This window comes from Lytechinus variegatus, chromosome 15 (genome assembly GCF_018143015.1).
Source record: "Lytechinus variegatus isolate NC3 chromosome 15, Lvar_3.0, whole genome shotgun sequence".
In the NCBI taxonomy this organism is placed as follows: domain Eukaryota; kingdom Metazoa; phylum Echinodermata; class Echinoidea; order Temnopleuroida; family Toxopneustidae; genus Lytechinus; species Lytechinus variegatus.
Window position 1 is genome coordinate 23,196,457 of NC_054754.1, and position 24,619 is coordinate 23,221,075.

Here is a 24,619-nt window from a genome sequence, read left to right on the forward strand (position 1 = left end):
CCCGAGGAGATATCTTTTAATGGGGTTGCTGGCTTTGAAAAAAAGCCAAGGGAAAGAAATTATCTCTCTAAAGATAAGTTGATTTTGGTCGAATATCATACTAAACTGATTTCCAGGGGATAGTGCTTCTGGTTCAGGGGCGGCGATCCTGGGGATAGGTGGGAGCTCAATGCCCCCACTTTAAAAAATCACTAAAAAGTGCCCCTTTTCTGTTTCCCCACTTTCAACTTTGCTCCACTCCCCCTGTCGTACGTGTACAAAAAAAAACGCACCACCAGCTAAAAAAAAAAAAAATCTTGGGGGTCACAACCCGAGCACCCCACTTCCCAGGACCATATGCAAGGACTTTAATTTATTAATTTTAAAGAAAGCGTGAGTGAGACATCATTTGTTGAAAAAAAATTAGAGACCTATTAATGACTGCATGTGGTCCTACCGGTACGCTAGATCTGCACACAAAACTACTTTCATGTGACACGCAAAAGGGATAGATCTTAGTGGAAAAGTAGGATAAAACAAACAGGTTTTAGAAACGCCTTCGTTGGCGTTCAATTATATGGGTGGTATGATACAAATTCTGCTAGCTTATTCGTACTAATATTTCTGGCCATTGTACTTAGATCTGTATTTTAATGTGGAAACATTTTTTTTTTATGATACAAATCGAGCGAGGCAAGCACAGTGATATGGGGCAGAGTTCCAAGTCTCCATGCCCCAGACAGTGGTGTAGCTAGGATTTTTTTTCCAGGGTCCTTGCTTTTTCAGGGGGTGTGTATGTGTCCACAAGAGATCCGACTTTCGCCAATAGGGGATGGGGCCCGAAATTATCTTCACCTATATCAGTCACTTGTTAGTTTTATTCTTATAAAACAACATAAACAAAATAATCTCATAAAAGTGCGAGCGCGAAGCGCGAGCAATTTTTTTTATACTTTAATGTATTTTTCCTGAAATTTAATTTTCTGGGCAATGTTATGTGTGATCCTTAACAAGATTCGTATGTACCCCCAAGCTTGAACATAAATTTTTATCAACTGTTCTAGCCTTATCGAAAAGAGACCTGTTAAGGACTGCTTACAGTTACCCATGAAGACGGTATATATTTCAATAATGCGAGCTCGAAGCGCGAGCAAATTTTTTTGACATTCCGACCTAAAAAAACGTGATCATTCTGAGCACTTTTTGTATTAATTAATGGGATAGCCGATAGGTATTTAACTAAACAATTGATGCGAGCGCGAAGCGCGAGAGAAAGATAACTGAGATTTTAGACCTAAAAGCGGGACACTCTATTCATATTTTGTAAGTCATAAATAGGATATAGTCAATTGGGTATCATTAATAATGCGATCGTGAAGCGTGAGCAGACAATTATTGATATTCTGATGTAAAACTGAATAATTTAAGTACATTTTAAATAAAGAACGTGCACGCTATCGCGCATGTTTTATATTCAGACCTAAATTCTGGGCATTCTGAATTGTTGAATGGAATTAACATTATGGAATACCCGTAGACAATATGAACTTGGCAAATCAAACAATGTGACCACGCAGCATGAGCTTAAAATGCTGATAATGTAGACCATAAAACGGACATTTTACAGAGCAATTAAATTTGTAAATGAAAAAAAAATAATGAAAGCTCGATGTCCGAGCTAAAATATGTGTTGCATATTGACTTCAAAACTTGCTCCACATCAGCCTATTGAGAAAGATATGAATCCCATCGAACAGGCAATTATGGCGCAAAGCGCCAGCAAAAATTTTATATAGTAACATGAAAAGATTTTTTAAAAATTGCAAGTCTTCCCCTCACATTATTTCATTCACTCGTCTTCCTCCTTATTTTTCTCTTCTTTTTTCTTCTGTCTTTCTACTTTTCCTTTTTATTTCTTCTTTCTCCCTTTTTTCTTTACCTTTTTTTTGCTCTTCCAATTTTTTCTGGGGGGACCTGGGGAGGGGGCCCCAAATCTCAGGGGGGCAGATGCCCCCCGGCCCACCGTTGCTACGCCAATGGCCCCAGACTGAATATATTTTTACATCAACTTACTCTAAAAACAAGTGTTTATGTTTTATTTTGTATCATTCATTTTTTAAGTATAAGGTAAAATTATAAGTCTCGGAGTGTCAGTTAATGCTGCAAAAGAAGTATAAAGCCTACTCTTTTGCAGCACTATCCAGCTACCGCGGCGAGGACGCCCTCCGAGAAGGTAGCCATATCAAAACTATAAAAAAAATTCCCCTTAGATTACTGGTGGATCCAAGGGGCATAATTATCGAGAGCCAAAATTGTAATTTGTTAATAGGCCCTATTTTTTGCTTGTCAATTTTTAGGGACGAAATGACTTTCCATTTTTGGTAAAAACATTTTTTAAGGCATATCAAATTTGTATCGGGAAAATGTGCCCTCCATAGGCCTTATCCCCCTAAATTTCAGGTGGGGACCATTGGCAGCGGAAAGCAAAATTTTGGGAGGGGGGGGGGCACCAAACTTTAGTGACAAGCCCTATCCCCCCAAAAAAAGTTTATCAGCACAAATTTTAGGGGAAACCACATGATTTTTTTAGGGGGTCCACTGGAATTTAGGGGGCACGCACGAAAAAAAAATTGACAAGCAAAAAAAAAAAGGTTATCAACAAAAAAATTAGGGGGGCGATCGTCCCCCACCTCAAAATTAGAGTGGGGGGCACGACCCCCCCCCCGCTGCCTATGGGGGGACGTTACTTTTTTTGGGCAAATTTTTTTTTCGCTCCCCCCCCCTTTGATAACCTTTTTTGTCAAAAATTTTGGTGCCCCCCCTAAATTTTTTTGACTGCCGTAGATAATAATGCTCCCCCCTTTGGAAAATCCTGGATCCTCCCTTGTCTAGATATAGATGTTTAAAGAATTAATAATTTTGAAAGTCAGAGTGCCCTCGCCCCCCCCCCCATGCTTTAGTTATCATAGCATAAAACTTATGTCATGTCTAATCCTTATATCAGCGAGATGTCAGAGCATATACTATCCGTCACCAAACGACTGCATTTGAGCCGTTTATTTTTTCTTTTCTCTTCTTTTTATTTTTGGGTTGTTTTTTAATCATTGTTTATTTGGATAAGCTCGGATCCGAGACTAACTGGGACGGTGAACGTACTTTCGTTATTTGGGTAACAATAGGCCGAGGCGAGAAAGGACACGCCCACAATCCCTCGTTCAGTGCCGAGCTTTGTGCATGCGTGTCGACGAAATTTCAACTACAAATTTGTACACAAAAACTGTCACAATTCGGACCTAATTTAGCCTCAGATTAACAGATAATTAGATCTCTTTGATATACCAAAAGTCATTCACTTGGGGTTTTTGAGTATGCTGATTCAGGTGAGGTACTTTTCAATGCTTTTTAACGTAGATTTGAAAACTTAGATTTTCCTTTTGGTAACCCTACTAGAAATAAGAAGTTTAGATATAATAGAAAAAGATCGTAACATTTTATTATGAAAACAGGATTTGAAATGTTGATACACTGCTGTCACTGGCTCAATGAATTTTGCCCATTTTGTGTGTTGGCAGAATAGGAAATGTGTTAAACGCAAACCCGTTGCGATCGCTAGATGAAGCGTTTGGTCTCACGTAAGGTCTCCCGATTCCAATCAGTCCCGCGCCGACATTTGACAATAAAGCCTAGGAGCACCTCAAAAAGAAATAACAAACACATTTCTTAATATGTGGGACTGCGACGAAGTCCACTGCTCTGTGCTGAAATCACGTTTGTCTAAGGCTGTACGGCACTGATTAAAATTTTGCGCGGGAGAGGCAAGAGGCAAAGACGAAATAATTGATGAATTATTTTAAAATCAGTCAAAAATATTTGACTTATGATGATTAAGATATTCAAAATTTGACAAATAGAGAAACACTCACGATGTACTGACGAAAACAAGCGCGATCGAGCATTAGATTTCGAGTCGTTTCGACCATCAAAAAATTCGCGATGCAGAACTCGGCTTTCTATCCTGGAATATTCGACCCGGCCCCACATAAGGCATGAAATGACGCAAAATTAGGCGAAGATAGGATAATCTATGTGACGTCACTCCCATGTTGTTTAGTTGAGTTGAGTGGAAATGGAATAAAACCCAAAATGAAACTTGAATATCAGATCTCTACCTAAAGGCCCTACACGGTGCGGGCTATGTGCATTCCGTGATGATGTGCAGTGACACAACCAAAATATGCCACAGTCTCAGCTAGGCTGCAAGCCCCGGGGGCCACTTCCAGTTGAGGAGTGGATACCATGCGCGACCATGGGGTCTCGAAAGCACCCTAAACACGTATTTTCCATATTCTGAAAATGCACCCCCAAACTACCCTTAACAAGTATTGAAAACAAAACGATACTCTTTAATCCCCCGGGGGCCGGGGGGCGGTCACTCTCCACATGGACTGCTACCAACCCGTGTCCGACAACCTCAGAAATGCACCCTAAACGGCGTAACTACATTAACTAAATTTTCAACCCTAAATGACGTAACCCATGAAAAATTAAGCCACCCTAGCTAAGTGGCGTTAACAGGGAAAAGCTCCTAATTCGATACCTTAAGTAAAAATTTTGAAATCGATTAATTTGGTACCATACATACAACAGGTACAACAGTGAGGCCAGCATAGTTTGCTCTCAATGACGCCTAATAGCCACTTTGAATAGCCATCTTTTAGCCTACATTATTTAATGCAAGTGATGCTGCTTGCCTTGACTGACTGATGCATCACCATTCGTTTTACAAATTTCATCAAAACTTTTTAAAAAAATGGAATCTATACCAGTTAATGTGTTATAAAATACATACATTAATTAAACGTTTATCTTCTTTTTTTAATTGATAATTTAAAAAATCAATATAGGAACCCCCGTTATGAATCAAACAAAATGATAGTAAAGGCCCAGGCTAAAGGCCTAAATAGGCGTGCTGCCTAGTATAGAGCCGGTGTAAGACGAAACTATATTCTCTGATCTGCTGATGCGCTGGCCGGTGTGTGCGAGGATTATTTTGTATCCCTTAAAATCACGCCCTTCAGGGTATTAATGGCTTAGGTCTGCTCCCGAATCTTCTCAAATTTGCAACCCTAAATGGCGGGAAATGGCGTAGATCTATTCTTCATATTTGGAACCCTCAATGGCGTAATCTTCGTAACCCGAAATTAGCAACCCTAAATGGCGTGAAGAGAGAAAAGGCTATCCTAAACGGCGACTTGCAGCGAATGGTCCTGAAATGCAACCCTTTTTGCCAAAGACGTCGACGCTGCCTGATGAGTGCCTGAAATGGGACCCTTTTCGACGCTTTTTCTGGACGCGGGTGCGTAGCAGGTCATGTGGAGAGTGACCCCCTTTGGTGACCCCCCCTCCCCCGGGAATTGAACCCCTAAACAAGTACAGCGATATATTGTCACGTACGGGTCCGTCGGTCGTCGGTTTACCTTTATACACACCATTTGGTTCCGTACGGCTCCACCTTCCACACTCGCGCAAATCGGACTCTAAACACGTAGTACTGGGGCGAAAAGGACATCCTTTATCAAACATTTTAATTTTGTTTTATCATCCCCGAAAATTTGACCCTAAATGCGTAGCTTTCCTAGCGAAAGAGACACCCTTTTTTCATTATTTTGGTGTTTTTGATACCCTTATCACGTTACGTACGTAACGTGCTCTATCGTGAAAAAGACATCATTTTTACGTGTTTTTTGGTCGCGCATGGTATCCACTCGTCAATGTAAATGGCCCCCGGGCTGCAAGCTAAGCTCATATTCATTTGACACTTCAAAACCAAAATAATACCATGTCTAGAGTAAAATACAAACGCACATGCTGTCTTTCTGTGTCAAAGAAGGAGAGCCAGGCACAATCTATCCTTTTCACTACTCAGACTGCTTCATAACGGTCCCGAAATGCGTGATAAAACTTCTTCATTGTGTGATAACGATTGACACTGTGTTCACATAATGTTTGCAACTATGAAATCCGTTTTTCACAATGTGTTTACTCATGGGCCCACACCGGGCCCAGTGAAGCCAGACTACTGAATTGCCAGAATCACTCTTCATGTGAAGAAGAAATCCTACTATTAGAAAATTTATCCTTAAAATAAAGAAGTTCCTGCAGCAGAGTCTCGAGAACGGCCGGCCAGTAATCTTACCAGATTGCGTAATCTTACAGGAATTACGCATGGTCAATAGGTGAAAATCAGACAAGCACAATGCTGAAAATTTCATCAAAATCGGATGTAAAATAAGAAAGTTATGACATTTCAAAGTTTCGCTTATTTTTAATAAAATAGTTACTAGTATATGAACAAACCAGTTACATCCAAATGAGAGATTTGATGATGTCACTCACTCACTATTTCTTTTTTTTTTATTGTTCGAATTATACAATATTTCAATTTTTACGAATTTGACGATTATAGGACCTCCTTGCCTGAAGTACAAAATGTTAAAATAATGGAACTCCACATGTTCAGGGAGGAATGAAACTTCATTTCACATGACAATGAAAAGAAAATAACAATATTTCATATAATAAAATACAAAAGAAATAGTGAGTGAGTGATGTCATCAACTCTCTCATTTGGATGTAACTGGCTCGTTCATCTAACTATTTTGTTGAAAATAAGCGAAACTTTAAAATGCCATAACTTTATCCGATTTTGATGAAATTTTCATTGTTATGCTTGTTGAATTTTTCTCTTTTTATTCAAATCAAGTTTTTGTTGGGGTGGACTTGTCCTTTAAATTTGAATGAAAAGGTAATTGCTAATTTTGAGGAAAAACTTATTTGATTAAATCTAAGTTATTGATTTCTATATAACAAAAATTCAATAGAAAATTTATCACTATAAATTAATGTCCGAATCTTATAAGTACATATTTCCCGTACTACATGCTGCCTATATGTCTCGATCTAAAAAAAACAAAACAAACAAATTATGTGCTCACAGTACATCTTTATAGATAATGTAGGGCTACCGGTTCCGTTTTCAGGTCTCTGACTGAAACTAAAGTCCCTTCTGACAGCTAGCCAATAGTTAGTTTCGGTCATGTTCGCTCATTTAGTTTACGTAGCAGACGATGCTAGCCTGCTATATAGTATGTAGTATACTTACGCAGATCGATATTTTGCTTCCTCTGTATAGCTATATTATAGATATCAGTAGGCATAGTTATAGTACAAAAACATTGTTACTTTCAACATCAAATGCGTTAATTAAGTTTGTTTGGACTGTATTAATTGTTTCGAAAGAAAGGCGTCTAGGAACGGAAATTATCATACGTTAGTCACGTGACGTTGTACACAGAAATATGCCATGTTCTGCCTGCCCGATCTCAAAGTTTGGGAGAAAAATGAGATGTAACTAGTATACCAGTCATACAGTATTATAATTATATCAAACTGTAGGTAATCTATTTATCATTGAGATGACAATCAATCTCGACCTTTTTTACCCTTATGGATATTCCAATGGGAAAACGAAGGTGCCAGTGTCTCTAAAATATGTGTGATTTCAGACCGTTTGCCATTGCAAAATGAACAGCAAGTCGTAAATAGTAAATTAATTGAATGATATTTACATCAAATCACTAGCGTACCTACCGGGGGGCAGGGGACAGTCTACCCCCCCCCCCCCTGACGAGCCACAACCAATGCAAAGGACGTATCCCTGCCCGCCCTGATGAGCTTGAAAACGTTTTTTTGCCCCCCCCCCCCGCTGACGAGCTTGAATACCCTTTTTGCCCCCCCCCCCTGACGAGCTTGAAGACCTTTTTTTTTGCTTGTCAAATTTTTTCGGCGGACGGTTTTGCCCCCCTGTGGAAAATCCTAGGTACGCTACTGCAAATTTATGGAATTTGATAACATTTTCACACTATTATCAATCTGGTGTGAGATTATTAATATATACCCGGATTTTTGCAACATTACCTTCATGAAAACCACTGGATGAAATATATATATATACAGTGGCGTAACTACGGGGGGCATGGGGGGCACGTGCCCCCCCCCCCCAATCGGCTAACAAAAAAACGGGGAAAAGGAGAAAAAGAGGGAGAAAGGAAGAGAAACGTAGTGGAAAAGAAGAAATTATTGTTCATTATAATGTTATATTATATCATAATTATATTTTGTTATATTACATAAGAAACATTTTTTTCTCATAACTTTATGAAACACACTTTGCATAGGGCCTATGTCTTTATTGTTCCTGGTGCTCGCATTGTCTGTTTAACGAGATACATAATCCTGTTATACTAAAACCACCCGTTTTCAAGTCAACGTACACCAAACTGCCAAATATATTTCCTCGCACTTCGAGTTATTATAGTGTAGGCTACAATAGTATGCTTCTTTTTCATGACTACTTAAAGTGATTGCCCCGTTTTAAGGTCTTAATATAAAACATTTCCTGTCCGTGCTTACGTTCGCATTAGTGGATTTGTGAAATATGTCTGCTCTCCATGAATCCCTAGAATCAGTCCTTAAAATGTCCCTTTTTCGATCTGAATATCAAAAATTGTCAGCTCGCGCTTCGCACACGCATCATTTGGTTAGTGAACTACGTATGGTCTTCGTGAATTCCTACAAACAAGCCTTAAAATGCCCCCTTCGGGTGTGAATTTCCTAAATTTTCTGCTCGCGCTTCGCGCTCACAAGATTTCATTAGTGAGATGGGTATGTTAATCATGATTACAAGTGCTTTATGTGCATGTTTAGATGTAATTCTAACAAAATCAGCAAGTGCTTATTGGCACTCGCATTAGATGACTATGGTGAGATGTGCATACTCTTAATGGATTCCTAAAATATAGTCCTCCAAATCTTCCTGTTTGGAGGGTCAATATTTACAAAAATTTCAGCTCGCGCTTCGCGCTCGCATTATTTAGCAAGACAGGTACGTATCATTACAAAAGATTGATTATAATTTCCCTATTTAGGTCTGAATATCAAAAATTTTAAGCTCGCGCTTCCGCTTAATGGCACTGTCCTTAACGCAACTGGGCGCGCTTCGCGCGCTCACTAAGTGACTCATACTTTTTGCTGGTGCCCCCCCCCCCCCGCAAATGCCGTGACCCACGGTACGCCACTGTATACATGTATATATACATGATATAAATAGGCCCGTATCTTAGCTCGCGTGCTTCGTCACACGCATTATGAATTTTAACATCGATATCTAATATTCATTATATTCTGCAGTAAAGAATAAAGCTAAGATGTACTTCATTGTGGTCTAGCCTGGCAGGGAATGGATGAAAACACTTCTCAGCCCCGCATCCCCCTCCCTTGGCAAAATGACTGAATTTTCCCTAGCTGCATCCCCTCTAGTCATGCTAGTGTTTCGATCTGCCGGTAATGCCAATGAGAGTAGGCCTATAAATCTATAACTTAGTTGAACAAGCAAGAATTTCAGTAGACAGCTGCAGCCGTCTGTTTCGAGGAGTTTTTTTAAATACATTTTATTTATTTATTCTTTTTTTTTGTGAGTGGAGCCAACGGAATAAACAATATAACTAGAGACCGAAGATTTTACTTTAGTCTTGTATTTCGGCAACCATACATCTCTCTAAGACGGTCGAATAATTTAGGGTGAAGGGTCGGGCTAGGCTGGCTGTTTATGGGCAAATTGCTGGTAGAGATGTCTAATAGATCGACACTTCGTCGGATCGGCCGGCCGGCCGCGCCGCGCCGGATTAAATACTAGTACCATAGTTGCCAGAGTTGGCATAATTATGCTTTTTGGCATAATTTGGACCGCTTCAGCATCTGGCATTATGCTTGGCATAATTTGACAAAATTTAGCATAATTTTAGCATAATTTGGACTTTTTTGGTGAAACCATGTGGGGGCACGTGCCCCCCCCCCCCCTAATCGGCTGGCCAAAAAAAAAACGGGGAAAAGGAGAAAAAGAGGGAAAAAGGAAGAGAAACGTAGTGGGGGAAAGAAGAAATTGTTTATCATAGTATTATATTATGTTATGTAACATAAGAAGCATTTTTTCACAACTTTACTTTTTTGCTTAATTGTGTCTTCATTGTTCCTGGCGCTCACATAGACTTTTTAACGAGATATATAAAACTGCTGTACTAAAGCCTCCCGTTTTCAAATCAATGTACAACGAAATAATACATTTCCTCTCAATTAGAGTTATTATTGTTTTAAGTAGTAATATATTCTTTTTTATGACTACTGAAAGTTATTGCCCTATTTTAAGGTCTTAATATAAAACATTTCCTGTCCGTGCTAACGTTCGCATTAGTGGATTGGTGAGATTTCTGCTCTTCATGAACTAAAATCAGTCCTTAAATGTCGATTTTTCTGATCTGAATATCAAAAAATTTTAGCTCGCGCTTCGCGCTCGCAGTATTTCATTAGTGAGATGCGTATGATAATCATGATTACAATGACTTCAAAAAGTGCTCCATGTGTTTAGATATAATTCTAACAAAATCAGCAAGCGCTAGGCACTTACATTAGATTACTACACTGTTAGAAAAAATAGAAGAAGTTCCTGCAGCAGAGTCTCGAGAACACCTGTAATCTTACCGAATTGCGTAATCTTACAGGAAATTGGTATTTGATGTATGGAATCTTACAAATTTCCTTGAATAAAACACCCTTTTCCCCTTTTTTAAACAGACCTGTTCTGTTAAATTGCAGAAAAATTCTTGTTTTATGAATTTACAGAATGATTATTACGCAATTCGGTAAGATTACAGGTGTTCTCGAGACTCTGCTGCAGGAACTTCTTTTATTTTTTCTAACAGTGTATGGTGAGATATGTATACTCTGACTAAATGGATTCGTAACTATAGTCCTTAAAATATCCATGTTTGGGGTCAATATATACAAAAATTTCAGCTCGCGCTTCGCGCTCGCATCATTTGGTTAGTCAAATACGTAAGGTCTTAGAGAATTCCTACAAACAACCCTTAGAATGCCCCTCTTCAGGTCTATATTTCCTAAATTTTCAGCTCGCACTTTCGCGCTTGCAGTATTTGATTAGTAAGATACGTATGATAATCATGATTACATGACTACAAAAGGTGCTTCATGACTGTGTTTAGATGTAATTCTAACAATTTAAATCAGCAAAGGATGGCACTATAGCATTAGATGACTATGGTGAGATATTTATACTCTTAATGGATTCTAACATATAATCCTTAAAATTTCCTTGTTTAGGGTCAGTATATACAAAAATTTTAGCTCGCGCTTCGCGCTCGCATTGTTTGTTTAACGAGACAGTTAAGTATCATGATTACAAAACAATTCGCTTATAATGTCAATTTTTAGCCCTCAATATCAAAAATTTTCAGCTCACGCTCGCATTATTTAATCAGTGAGATACATATTCGTTTGATGGCACTGCATGTCCTTAAAATATCTCTATTAGGTCAGTATACCTGACAACTGAGCGCGCTTCGCGCGCTCCCTAAGTGACCCGAATTTTTTGCTGGTGCCCCCCCCCCCAATGCCATGTCCCACGGTACGCCACTGGCAAGTCTAATTATCTGTTTTTAGAATTGATGTTCGAAATTTGTTTAAACTTTTTTTTTCCAGATGTCTTGTTAAACCTTAAACTTGAATGTTGTAGGTGTTTTCAGATGCCTTGATATACCTTATAAACTTGAATGGTTTAGGTACATGTGTCATCAGATGCCTTGGACCTTTGACTTGACTTCTGTGTTTTCACTTTCCACATGCCTTTTTATACATTAAACTTGAAACTCGTGTGTTCAGATACCTTGATATACCGGGTACATCAGGGCCGTCGCCAGGGGGGGTGCGGAGGGTGCGAACGCACCCCCCTTCAGAACCAAAAAAAAAAAATTAAAAAAAAAAAAAAAAAAAAAAAACCCCGGAGGGGGGGGTAGGGATACTTGAGGGCTCTTTTGAAAAAGATCTGGCCGGCGGGCTATATAACTGCATGAAATTGAGTTAATATGTTGTTATTTGTGTTTTTGTGTTTTTTTTTCATAAAAAGCACCCCCCTAGAAAAAAGCTGGTGACGGCCCTGTACATACATGAAACTTGCTGCTGTCTTTCCACTTGTCTTTTTTATACATTACACTTGAATTTTACTATGAGATGCCTTGCCATACCTCAAACTTGACGACTTGTTATACCTCAAACTTTACTTTTGTAGTTATTTTCATATGCTTTGCAAACTTTGACAACTAACAAATATACATGCCTTGTTATATCTTATTAAGTAACTGCATAGCCTTACAACCAATTCTATTCAAAACCAAAAAGAGGTACTCCCTCCCGTTAGTGTGCGATTTGCAGAATCTAGCTTATATGTCGGTCAATTCCCATGTAAAATGTATGCAGTTGGCAAGTACATGTGTACTCCTGTTTTCATGAAGTAAGACTGTTATCTGCTTCTGAATTTTGGTAGCTATGTAATTGTTATACATGTTGGTAGATGCATTGTTATGCTTGTATATAGATTTGATATTAAGTCACGAGTTTAAAGGTCAGAAGTCTGAGGTATTTCATTTTGTGCATGCACACATTATAGATTATATCAAAATACTTATGTTGACTCAGGGTCTCTGTGAAAATACCTCACAAATAAGCTGCAGATGCCAATAATTATACCAGACATCTATATGCGTCATTTTGTGTTGTTCTTTCTCTGGTTGTAATTCAGTTGTGCATAGCGCATGACAGATGTTGATTCATGATGTCATAATCGCAGTTAAAGAACAAATGGGTTGAGAAAAAAATATACCATTTTTAAATTTCATTTTAAGCAGTCACAAAATTTCAGACAGAAATATTCAATAATGTTGTTAATCGTCTTTTATAGATTTGAAGCAATTCCTGCAGCATCATACAGAAAAAAGATATAACATGAATTTTACATGCTTACGACAAGAAAGTTTCCCCCTCGGTTACTATGTCAACCAAGTATTCCCATGCAGGATCTAAAAAACTTATTTTGAATATAGAACTATACCCCTTTTCAGCAAGCTTGACTATTTTGTTTATTAAAGATTAGAAAGACAGGCAGGGTGTGAGTGGCGATGCAAGGCTGGATGCATTTTGTGTGTGTGTGGGGGGGGGGGAGGGGGGGCTCAGGCCAATATTTTGTTTATGTTTTTTTTTAAGTCATCACAATCTGGACAAGATACATACAGGTTTTCATACCCGCCCGCCGCCCCTTCTTTCAGGCTTCTCCCAGTGCATGAGAACCGTGCAAGTCATTACATTTTTGCATCTACTTAGCAAATTGATTATTGTAATTAAATTGTCAATTTTTTTTATTATTTTTTTATATTTGATTTTATAATTTTCAAAAAAAAATCAAATTTTATTTTTCAATTTTTTGTTTTTTTAATAGTTTTTATTTTATTTATATAGACATATTTATTTATTTCATTTGATTTCAAAAAATTGTTAAGTCATCTCACCCATTTTTGCATAAATTTTAGCGTAGTTTAGTATTTTTTGCTGCTCCATGTTGTTATTTCATTTGGCATAATTTTAGCATAATTTTGCGGTCCTCCCTAGCATAATTTCATTTTGAGCGCTGGCCACACTGACTAGTACCGGTAAACGGCAGCCGCTCGACTCTCTAGACTATAGTCTAGAGTATAGTCTATCATCAATTTGGTTGGTGCAAGAATTTGACGAAAAACGTTACTTAAATATAAACAGTGATAGAAGTTGGAGCCTAGCAGTCTAACAGTTACAGCTGATAAGTGATAGAAGTTGGGGTAGGCCTAGGCTTGTTATATTAAATGTTTGTGACAGACTGCTACTTGCTAGTGATCTTTTGCATCCCGGTGAAGTAAATTGGTATTTCACAACCCACGCTCGCGGGCGCGGCTGGTTGCTGCGGCGCGAGATCCGCTAGAAGGAAGTTATGCTGAGCATCGTGGGTGCGAAAGTGCACTAGCGCCTAGCCAGGCGGCTCCTAGAGAGTAAAAATCATTTTTACTCTCATACGAAGCCAGGTCTTCCTTCTCATTGACCCACACATAGGAAGCCAAAACCTGAAACTTTCACCCCCGACTCTTCTACTTTCCTTCTAAAAGATCTAGGCTAGAATAGATCTAACTAATGTTATCGGATCAAAAATAAGATCGAAAATCGGATCGGCAGTTAAGTTAAGCTTCTAAAATCGAAATCGAATCGGCGATGTTTAAAAACAAAGGAATACATCAAAATTTTGATCGCGGTCGCGCGCATCTTCCTGACAAAGTCACAAAGAAGAATGCATTGGAATGGAAGTCGCCAACATGCGCGATCGTTTGGAACATGTTTTAAAGGGGTTTTGAGGTGTTATTGCTTTAAAATAAACAGAGTGATTTTTATTAGAAAGATAAACGAAAGACGCATCTTCCGAGCAAAGGCGCAAAGGAAAATAAAATGAAAATATTTCTCATAGATCACAGGTTAATGAACAATCGGCGGGATATCTTTTATAAGTATTTTTGGGTGATAGCGATTTAGAATTATTGGAATGATCTCGTACGACGCATCATCTTAAAGTCACAAGTGCAATCAAAATGTAGTAGAAGACGCAAGCACGCACAATGAGCTCCGTCGATAGTACGCCTTTTAAAAGTTCACGGCGGCGTCCGCTATCACCACAAGGTTGAAAATAGAATGTATAATTGTATATCATCCTATAATAGATACGATGTAAGAGAGTAATGCAATGAGCTCCGTCGATAGTACGACTTTTAAAAGTTCACGGCAACGTCTGCTATCACCACGAGGTTGAAAATAGAATGTATATCATCCTAAACGATGTAAGAGAGTAACGCAATGAGCTCCGTCGATAATACGACTTTTAGAAGTTCACGGCGGGGTCCGCTATCACCACAAGGTTGAAGAGAAGATTTATATGATCATAAACGATGTAAGAGAGTAGCGCAATGAGCTCCGTCATTATCACGATCTTTACAAGTTCACGGTGGGGTCCACTATCACCACGAGGTTGAAAATAGAATGTATATATCATCCTAAACGATGTAAGAGTGTAACGCAATGAGCTCCGTCAATAGTACGACTTTTAAAAGTTCACGGCGGGGTCCGCTATCACCACGAGGTTGAAAAGAAGATTCATATCATCATAAACGATGTGAGAGAGTAGCGCAGTGATCTTCGTCAGTAATACGACCTTTAAAAATTTCACGGCGGCATCTGCTATCACCCTGAGTTGAAAGAGAAGATATCTATCCTCTTAAACATCGACAGAGATAATACCGCGTCTTTCTCCCTGAATAATGCGACCTCTAAATAGCTAGCACCTGAAAAACAATCTTGAAATATGTTCTGAACAATCACGCACTGTAACTAGATCTACGCCGATTTTTTATTTTCGATTTTTTCCTTCAAGGGGCATGATCGAAGATTCGCAAGTGATCGCCGATTGTGGTGAAATCGAATGGAATCGGTTGCCGATTGCAAAATCGGTTACAAGCTTATCTTAGATCTATCCCTCAATCATGTACATCGGATGGGATAAAACTTCATTTCCGACATTTCTACGCTCTCGTTATTTTTTAACAAGAATTCATCAAAAAAATGAGAAAAATATTGTGAAAAGATGGAAGAGACTTGCCCGATGTTTACGCCGCCATCTTATTTCCTATTGTTCTTCGCCAATGTTACAGACGCGTGCGTCGGGTAACGGCGTAAACGTGTCGATGGCGGCATAAACATCCTATGGTCCTTCCTTGCAAGATATGGAGTACAGAAGAAAGAGAGGAGACATGATTCAAGTGTATAAGATCACTCATGAAGTCAACAGGCTTAACCCAGACCACTTTTTTTCAAGTAGCTGACAGTACTACAAGAGGTCATAGATACAAACTTGTAAAGCCAAGATGCAGAACAAATGTGAGAAAGCAAGCATTTAGTCATCGAGTAGTCAATGATTGGAACTCTCTCCCAGCTGAGGTAGTTGAAGCTCCCACAGTAGACACCTTCAAAATCAGGCTAGACCGATACTGGCAAGATAAGCATTATGATTCCCACTACTCTTAGATATGAAAAGTCAATTTTCACCAACTTGCCCCACTGCCTCCTTAATTTATTGAAGCATGATGGAAGATGACTAAATTAGAAGATAGATCTGGAAGCTCGACTACTAATTCAGCATTCTTCCAGTATTTGCGGTAAGGTAAGGTAATATGTTGCCGGAGTGACATAGCTGGCATTGGCATGGTGATCCATCTACATTCAACAGATGACTCTCAATTGCATGTTCTCATGCTGTTCCGAACAGGTGTTTGGAGAAATGACACCGAGAGCATTCTGGCTAACAGAGTGAAATTTACTCCAATGATGTATGGCCAAAACCACCAGAAGTACTACCAGGAGATACTTTTTCGAGATATGCTTGATCAGGTAAATATTTATAGAGCATGTTTAATCTTGTAAAACACACACTGTAGTATTTGAGTGGACCCAAATGCCATTTGTGAGTATACAGTACTCTAATTTATTCTGAAATACACGTCTAGTTTTTTGTGAATATTATAGTTTTAATTTGGCAAATGTGTTAGTGAGGTATGCCCAAAGATAGATCATGTCAAATTTTCAGATTTTCCTTATTATCTTTCAAATTGCATCTTGCTTCCTTCTGAGGACAACATATGTCATAGGAAATAATAATTCACACCACATACATGTATGCCAAGGTCGGGAGGAGATCATGTGAAATCTGTAAAATAAAGGGGAAAATCTGAAAATTTGTTTACAAAACAAATGGAGAGTTATCCACAAAATCAACCATTTTAAAGCACGTTTGCCAATTTGAGGATCTCCATAGAAAGTACAACAAGACTTTTTAAACGGCCATAACTTGCTTATTTCATAAACGATCTGGATGAAACTTTTATTAATTGTTCCTCTCATTTTACTCTTTCCAGTAAGATTGCTTATCTTCTTGGGTTTTGGTTTCCTTTAATGGCTTCATTCTGTTCGGTTAGCCAAACTGGGAAAGCTTGTGCTTATTAGGGTGGAGGTGCTTGCCTTAAAGTGATCAACAAGAATGCGAAGTCTTGGATGAAGTTGACTGGTGTACCCAGTGATGAAAGGTGGAAAATGTGTCTATAGAAACTTAGAAAAACTGAAAAAGGTTTTGTACACTTTCCTTATTTTACGATCAGTAAGAGAAGAAATAAACTACTCAAGAAAGTAAATTTCAAAGTTGAATAAACATATTTATTAACAGACAGGAATGTGAATATAAATTTTGAGATCTTTTCCACAAAACATGCACGACATAAACCTTGTTAACAGACTAGCATATAAAATATCAGCAAATAAGCTTGAACATGTATGAAGTTAAAAATAATAAAAAAAATCTTGCAACTTTAAACACAGCAATATTCATGTAAAAATTACTCTATCATGTACTGTAGGAAAGTTGTTAAACGGTACTTTTTATATAAAGCAAAAGATGAATATCCGTTATGCATAATGCTTTCCAAACAGGAGTGTTTCATAAAGCTGTTCTTAAAGTTAAGAGCGACTTTAAGAATGATTGGGGAACCTTTTTCATGTGCTAAATAAACACCAATGAACATTTTATGATGTATATCATTTATCACAAGAAACTAAAGGATCAGTTCTTTTTAAAGCAATTTTTATAATTTTTGCATGAGCTTCTTGTGTGTGGTTTGAAATCTTTAAAATGACTATTTCATGACTGCAGTATTACAAACAACTAAATAAAGCAGTCCACAGTTTATTATTAGGCAAGTAAAGATGTTACTTCTTTTAACGAATACTAGAATACATAATAGATATATATGTAAGGCTGAGAAAGGGATATTAAAACATACTAAATGAGTTTATTAGGCAAGTTATGGTATACCAGTAACTTACGATTTACAAAAATACACATCCTAAAAGATACTTAACTACATGCGATAAGACTTTGGCATCAGGATAAGACTTTGGTGGTTTTGGGGAGGCAGTTTCAAGGTGTTTGCTCTAATGATTAGGGCAAATGAGCGTAATCTTTTCAGCCTCCTTTTTACTTGTCACTTTTCTGCCTACACAGGCGGCATGGGCCCATTTGTCACGGTTTTCTCCGTCGCAGCCAAGCCAAGTGACTTGCAGTCCTTTTGTTTTCTCGATGTCTAAGTCTTTACCACTTCCGTATATCACTCGGAACACCTAGTATCGATTCTGGTTTGGAGATTTTGCAGCCATTGCCTTTACAGATTTCTTCTGTTTCCCAGGCAGGGAATGCACAGGTGGTGTCACAGATGGTTGGCTTGTTCCTCCTTGTCTTCTTTGGGGCGTTTGCTTTTGACCTGAGCCTTGGTGGATTCCGTGGCACCGAAGACTCTCCTACCTGCTTTGGGGTTCTTACTTCACCGGAGCCTTGGTTGATTTCGTGGCACCAAAGACTCCAACCTGCATAGCAAGAGCACTTTGCTGCCTCTGTTTGGAAGTTGATTCGAAGACGTGTCTTCTCCCTGATTCCATTCCAAGATAATGCTTACATTTGCATTCGTTTGGATGTGAAGCATGATTACCTTCATAAAAACAATGAGAAATGTTATACATACATATAATCTTATATCTTAAGTGTGAATTTGGGCATTTAGATAACTTAATACTGTACATGTACATCACTGGAAAAAAATCTTATATAAAATGCATTGAGAGAAATAATCAATGAAATTAACTTTCTATATTATTTCCAGGTGAGAAAGGGATATAAAACATAAAATGAGTTTATTAGGCAAGTTATGGTATAACTTTTACGAATACAAAAATACACATGTACTAATAGATATATTTGTAAGGCTAAGAAAAGGCTATTAAAACATACTAAAGTAAATGAGAGTAGACTTTGGCATCAGGATAAGACTTTGTTGGTTTTGGGGGAGGCAGCTTCAAGGCGTTTGCTCTAATGATAAGGGCAAATGAGTGGAATCTTTTCAGCGTCATTTTTACTTTTCACTTTTTTGCCTCCACAGGCGGCATGTGCCCATTTGTCACAGTTTTCTTGGTTGCAGCCAAGCCATGTGGCTTGCAGTCCTTTTGTTTTCTCGATCTTTTAGTCAGTCTTTACCACTTCAGTATATCACTCGGAACACATAGTATCGATCCTGGTTTGGGGATTTTGCAGACATTGCCTTTACTGATTTCTTCTGTTTCCCAGGCAGGGAATGCACAGGTAGTGTCACAGATGGTTGGCTTGTCGCTCCTTGTCTTTGGGGCATCTTCGTTTGGGGTGTTTACTTTTGACCAGAGCCTTGGTGGATTCCGTGGCACCGAAGAATCTCCTACCTGCTTTGTGGTGTTTACTTTTGACCTGAGCCTTCGTTGTTTCCGTGGCACCAAAGACTCTCCAACCTTCACAGCAAAAGGTCTTTGCTGCCTCTGTTTGGGAGTCGATTCGAAGATGTGTCTTCTCCCAGATTCAGATTCCAAGATAATGCTTACATTTGCATTCGTTTGGATGTGAAACATGATTACCTACATAAAAACAATGAGGAATGGTATACATACATAATCTTATATCTAAAGTGTAAATTTGGGCCTTTAGAGAGAACAACATACATCAATTAAAAAATCTTACATAAAATGCATTGATAGAAATAATAAAAAATCGACTTTCTATATTATCTCCAGGTGAGAGGAGCAACACTCTCTGATGTCAAGATGACGCTTGAACAAATCAAGCTACAGAAACCAAGATTTCCAGCAAAGAAGTTAAACGGACAAGGGCAGTGATCCGTAAGGCAAATTATCTGATGACTCCGAAAAATGAAAAAGTGCACACAAGTATGGATGGGAAGACCAAACTAAACCCTTACCTAGTCACCTTCTCCACGACGGCAAAGGAAATCACCAAGAACTATGTAGAATGTGCAAAAGCGGGCCACCCCCCCAGGCACGCTGAGCGATTTTATAGAATTAACCAATCCTGTGGAAAACGTGAACATCGGTGAAATCAGAAAGAAAATACTGGAGATACTAGAGGACCGGCCAATTAATGTAGCTGAGCGATATCAGTCAAGCTACATCAAATCTACCAAGTCTGCTTAAAAAAACATATTTGAACTTTATACTCTTTAGTTGAGGAACTAGAGCAACAAGCCAGTGAAGGAGAAGAAGATGAAGATTACGTAATCATGATATTAGGCTTTATTCTAACACTTTTAATGAGCAAAAAAATCAACTCACACTGTTGATGATCCTCTTTCTCCTTTCAGAAAAGCTTTAGGTTTTTTTGTCATTTAGTCTTGAAGCATCGACCTTCTAATACCTTTCCAACTGTTAAAGACAGAAGAGTTAGAATGCATTGGTTATAATGATGAAATAATGAATTACTTCTTAACATTTTCTTTTAAGAAATTTACATTTCATACTTGTATATACATGTATACTGATTTATATGTCCTTGCATGTCATGGAATAACATACTTCCTTTAATCTGTCATATGGCATCTCCCTTTCCACTCTGATCATTTAACCCCTCTTCTTCCTGTCTGGTCTCAACAGTCATTTCATTATTGTCTGATATTTCCAGAAAGAAAAATTTATATTTTACCTTTAAATTGTCACCAGAAAGAATTCATGAAATAATTTTTACAGTCCAGCATTTAAAGGGGGAGTGAACTGTGTGTGGTCTCTCATTGACTGTTATAAATACATAGTCTTAAAATATACATTTTCAGATATCTGCTAATACTTCAGAGAATAAATTTATCTATAATTGTATTTGTATAGAGAAACTTAAATGTTTTGAGAGGAAAGGTAATTGTTTTGCTACTTGGTTACATAATTATTGTGATATGATATGTATTGAGTTGTTAATTAGCATGTTATCATTCAAGTATGAGTACTTGAGGACTCCAGGTGGCACTATTTTTTGGTATCTGCTTTAAAATTATCTGAATTCAGATTGATGAGATTAAATTGAACTACCCCACCACAGATCTATTTTACAGATTGTATGATTTTGATAATCTCATTCTCAGTAAAATATAAAATCTATGTACCACCACCATCTTCATTTGTTTCTTCAGCCACGGGCTCCCAAACCAAAAACGGTTTCCCGCTCGGGAGACAGTCTCTGATATCGGCCGTGCGCCCCTACTGTTGATGTAGATTAAGAATAAAAGTGGGCCTAATACAGTCCCTTGTGGGACCCCGGATATTACTAGGTGCCATTTTGTGGTTACCCCATTGATGATAACACGATGCTGGGTCAAGAACATATTAATCCAGTTCGGAACTGTATTTCTAGTGCCATAACGGTGTAATTTTTATTTAAGCCTAACATGAGGCACGCAGTAGAAGGCTTTGGTGAAGTCCAAAGTTGCAGCATCGATTTGTTGGGAGTTCAGTTGTCGATTCCTTCCGTCCAGTCATTGACAACTGATGAATTTTCCTCATTCCTCCAATATTTTTTGTTGTATTTTTACATCAAACTTTTATTCAGGGTGAACTTCCCCTTTAACTTTGTAAACCTCTCTCTGTGACTGTGTCTGGAATGGATGTGGTCATGTGATCTTGTGCGCTCTCGCTGTGCATGCCTCAAAGGCAAAGACAATGGAAGTAGAAAGATGTTATTGTTACCAGCTCTAACAAAATATAAACCGGTCACCTACTTTGCGATAAGCCCATTTGTGATCTGTTCTTATTTTTCAGTTTACTCGCCAGGTTGGGAATTATTATTTCTTATCCACCAGTCAAGTCTAGAGCAATCGAATTCGAAAGCATATTCTGAGCATGTTATATTTGTGAGATTGGTGGAATGTAAAAAATATGCGCACAATTTTTTTAATTAGAAAAATAATGCTTGAAAGCATATAACTCTTAGGGGCTATTTTTTTTCACACTGGGGCGATTGCAGAATTTTGGGGGCTATTTCTTTCATTTGAAGGTCTAAGTACTTTTAAGGGGTAAAGTGTAACTGTGCAGTAAAACTTAAAATCACATTCTTCTACCACGTACAGTTAGAACATGGATCTTTCCATGATTAGAATCTTGAGTATTATTCTTGGGGTGACTCTAGAAAGAATGGTCACCCGAAAGCATGCATATGGGGAGAATTTTAGGGGCAGTTTTGGGCTGTCCTGAGGGCGAAATCACTCGTCGCCCTCTTGCATTTACTGAGCTGGACCAAGGCATGAGCATACGTGACACTAGGCCTTATGTACCCTCCCTGATATTCAATGCTTCTTTTCTTTCGCCCATTAGATATTACAATGCTTCATCATGGGGGATGAGTGGATCCAGAAGATCTCTCGAAAGAGAAATATGCCTTATTACTTCAACACGAGGACAGGAGTGACTCAATGGAATAAGCCGCCAGGACTGTCACAAAAGGTAATATGTGTCAACTAGTAATAACAATAATAATAATGATCATAATAATATGCAACATTATATAGTGCTCAATTCAATGTTAAAGGGTTGCTTACTCTCTCCATGGCTTACATGTAGCACGGCTACTCTAATCAGGCATTCGTGTATTTAAGGAATATTTCTCCCAGGTACCTGTGTGGGGGCATTGTGGTCTAGTGGTTATGATGCTCGTCTCTCAATCAGAAGGACATGGGTTCGAATCCTAGCCATGGGGTGTTTTCCTTCAGCAAGAAATTTACTCACATTGTGATGCACTCAACCCATGTGAGGTGAATGAATACCCAGCAGGATTAATTCTTGAAATGCGATGAGCGCTGAAAGGCTGCTTGAGCTAAAACTGGGGTAGTAATAATAATGTGCTTTGGAATAGTTTATTTCTTGATAGATGGCGCAATATATATGCCTATGCGCCTATTTTCATAATTATTTGATATTAATCAATTGGAGAGTAGCAAATGTAGATAAACATCTTGCCAAAGTATGGAGTGCTGCTGTAGGATTCGAACCCAGGACCTTGTGGTTCAGAGTCCAGAGACTTATCCATCGAGCCACAACTAGAAGTGTAGAAATACCAAAGCTGCCAACTAGTACTGTTTTCCAGTATTGTTAGTACTGAAAAATGAGGAGAATACTGACAGAATCATTGTAGGTGTTGTCCTTGTGCTATTTCTTTGATAATAGTTAATACTGATTTTCTCCACCAAAATGATTTTTTTTCAGCTTTTAAAGTACTGAAATGTTCTCAGTCAGGTTGACAGCTCTGCGCTTTTTTCAGGGACATTGACTCTGCATGCGAATGAGATCTAAAGTATTTGGGAAGGGATGTGTTGTCATTGCATCATCATCATGATAGTTATGATACAAATTATGGCTAGCCACAAAGACTTATTGCCAGTTTTCAGTAGCATCAATTAAAGTCAAATCAGATTAATGCAGATTTTACCACTACCAGCAAGTTTTATAAACTGCTGAAGTGTTCAATTAAAACAAATATTTGGAATGTATTGTGAATGTTTCATATTTTCTCTCACTGCAGACACGTTATGATCAGAATCTAGAGAGGAAAGAGTCCGGTGAAGAAAAAGATGAGAGAAGCGCAAAGAAGGCGAAAGAATTTTCGTCAGGGACAGGTACTGAGAGCAAGTCATCTTCCATCAAGGATTCTGCTTCAGCTTCCAAGGCAATACCTTCTGGAACTGACGCTGGTTCGTTGCCTGGGAACCAGCAGAGCCTACCAAGGGTGATACTCCCAAGGAAGAGAAGGAAGAGGAAGAAACTGTCATCGTCTTCATCCGAATATCCGCAGGAGGAATTCAAAGAAACTAAACGACCCGAGCCGGCAGATAAGTGTAATCTTTTGGCAGGGCCCCCGGCAAAACGTACCCAAGCCGTAAAACCTGTGATGAAAGACACCATTCGTCCCAAGGATGTGAACAAACCTAGGGAAGAATACCTAACTTTAAAGGAAACTAGTAGTGCTTCTCATTCTTTGGAACAGACTTCACCAGAATCTTTTTCTTTAATGGAAGTTGACCTCCCTTTGAGAACGGAGGTAAGAATTTGTGATTTTTGTCAGACTTTTGCATGCAAACATTTTCTCAAAGCAAGAATGTGGATTCTAAATTGAATACAAGTAGTATCCATTAACAAAAATATGGCTCTGTCTTGGAAGAGGCATTATGATCGCAAACTAAAGATAAATGTGTCAGTATTTTGCTTGAATGACTAGCTTTTCGTAAATATTGTACATCAGATATAATGTTGCTGGATAAGATATGAATGCATCCCACAAGTTTCTTGTTCATATGACTCCAAAGTCTTCAAAGGCAAATATGCAATAAAATGGCCCTCATGCTTCCTGTAGATTTCAAAAATCACTTGATGACATTATTGGCAATGTACAAACTGAAAAATAGTGCACATGAATTTTCATTCTTTTTTTATCAAAAGTAGCTGAGCCGTTTGTGTGGGTACCACAGGTTTTGTCCATGGCATGACTTTGCTGCGCCATGCGTAATTCACAGAATATTTCTGACTCCCTGTAGACCATATAGATACATATGAAGTCATAATTCCATTGCGCCCTCCCTCAGAGGATAGTTGCAAGAGATGCGCCACTTGCAGATCCCCAATGGATGCAAGGCAATTGTTCAGCCTCTAAGATTGCGGCATGATATCAATTCTCTCTTGTCCGTAACATGAATTGGAAAATTTGGAGGGAAAT

General features: G+C 38.4%; 2 protein-coding genes across 4 annotated transcripts in view; one reads left to right on the forward strand and one right to left on the reverse strand.

Annotated features, from left to right (window-relative positions):
- Positions 1–4,000, reverse strand: part of LOC121429204 (ribonuclease 3-like) — a 51,483-nt gene extending 47,483 nt beyond the window's left edge. The window contains exon 1 of one of the 2 annotated variants that reach the window (XM_041626160.1): positions 3,910–4,000. The gene's annotated coding sequence lies outside the window, so the exon portion shown is untranslated. Of the gene's footprint in view, positions 1–3,902 lie in introns of both variants that reach the window. The other variant, XM_041626159.1, reaches the window with a different exon arrangement.
- Positions 4,001–13,396: 9,396 nt separating this feature from the next.
- Positions 13,397–24,619, forward strand: part of LOC121428452 (transcriptional protein SWT1-like) — a 49,447-nt gene continuing 38,224 nt past the window's right edge. The window contains exons 1-4 of one of the 2 annotated variants that reach the window (XM_041625064.1): positions 16,884–17,134; positions 19,651–19,755; positions 22,228–22,356; positions 23,432–23,947. In XM_041625064.1, coding sequence (XP_041480998.1) covers positions 22,246–22,356; positions 23,432–23,947 — 627 coding nt within the window. In that variant the 5' untranslated portion in view covers positions 16,884–17,134; positions 19,651–19,755; positions 22,228–22,245. Of the gene's footprint in view, positions 13,758–16,883; positions 17,135–19,650; positions 19,756–22,227; positions 22,357–23,431; positions 23,948–24,619 lie in introns of those variants that run through there. The other variant, XM_041625063.1, reaches the window with a different exon arrangement.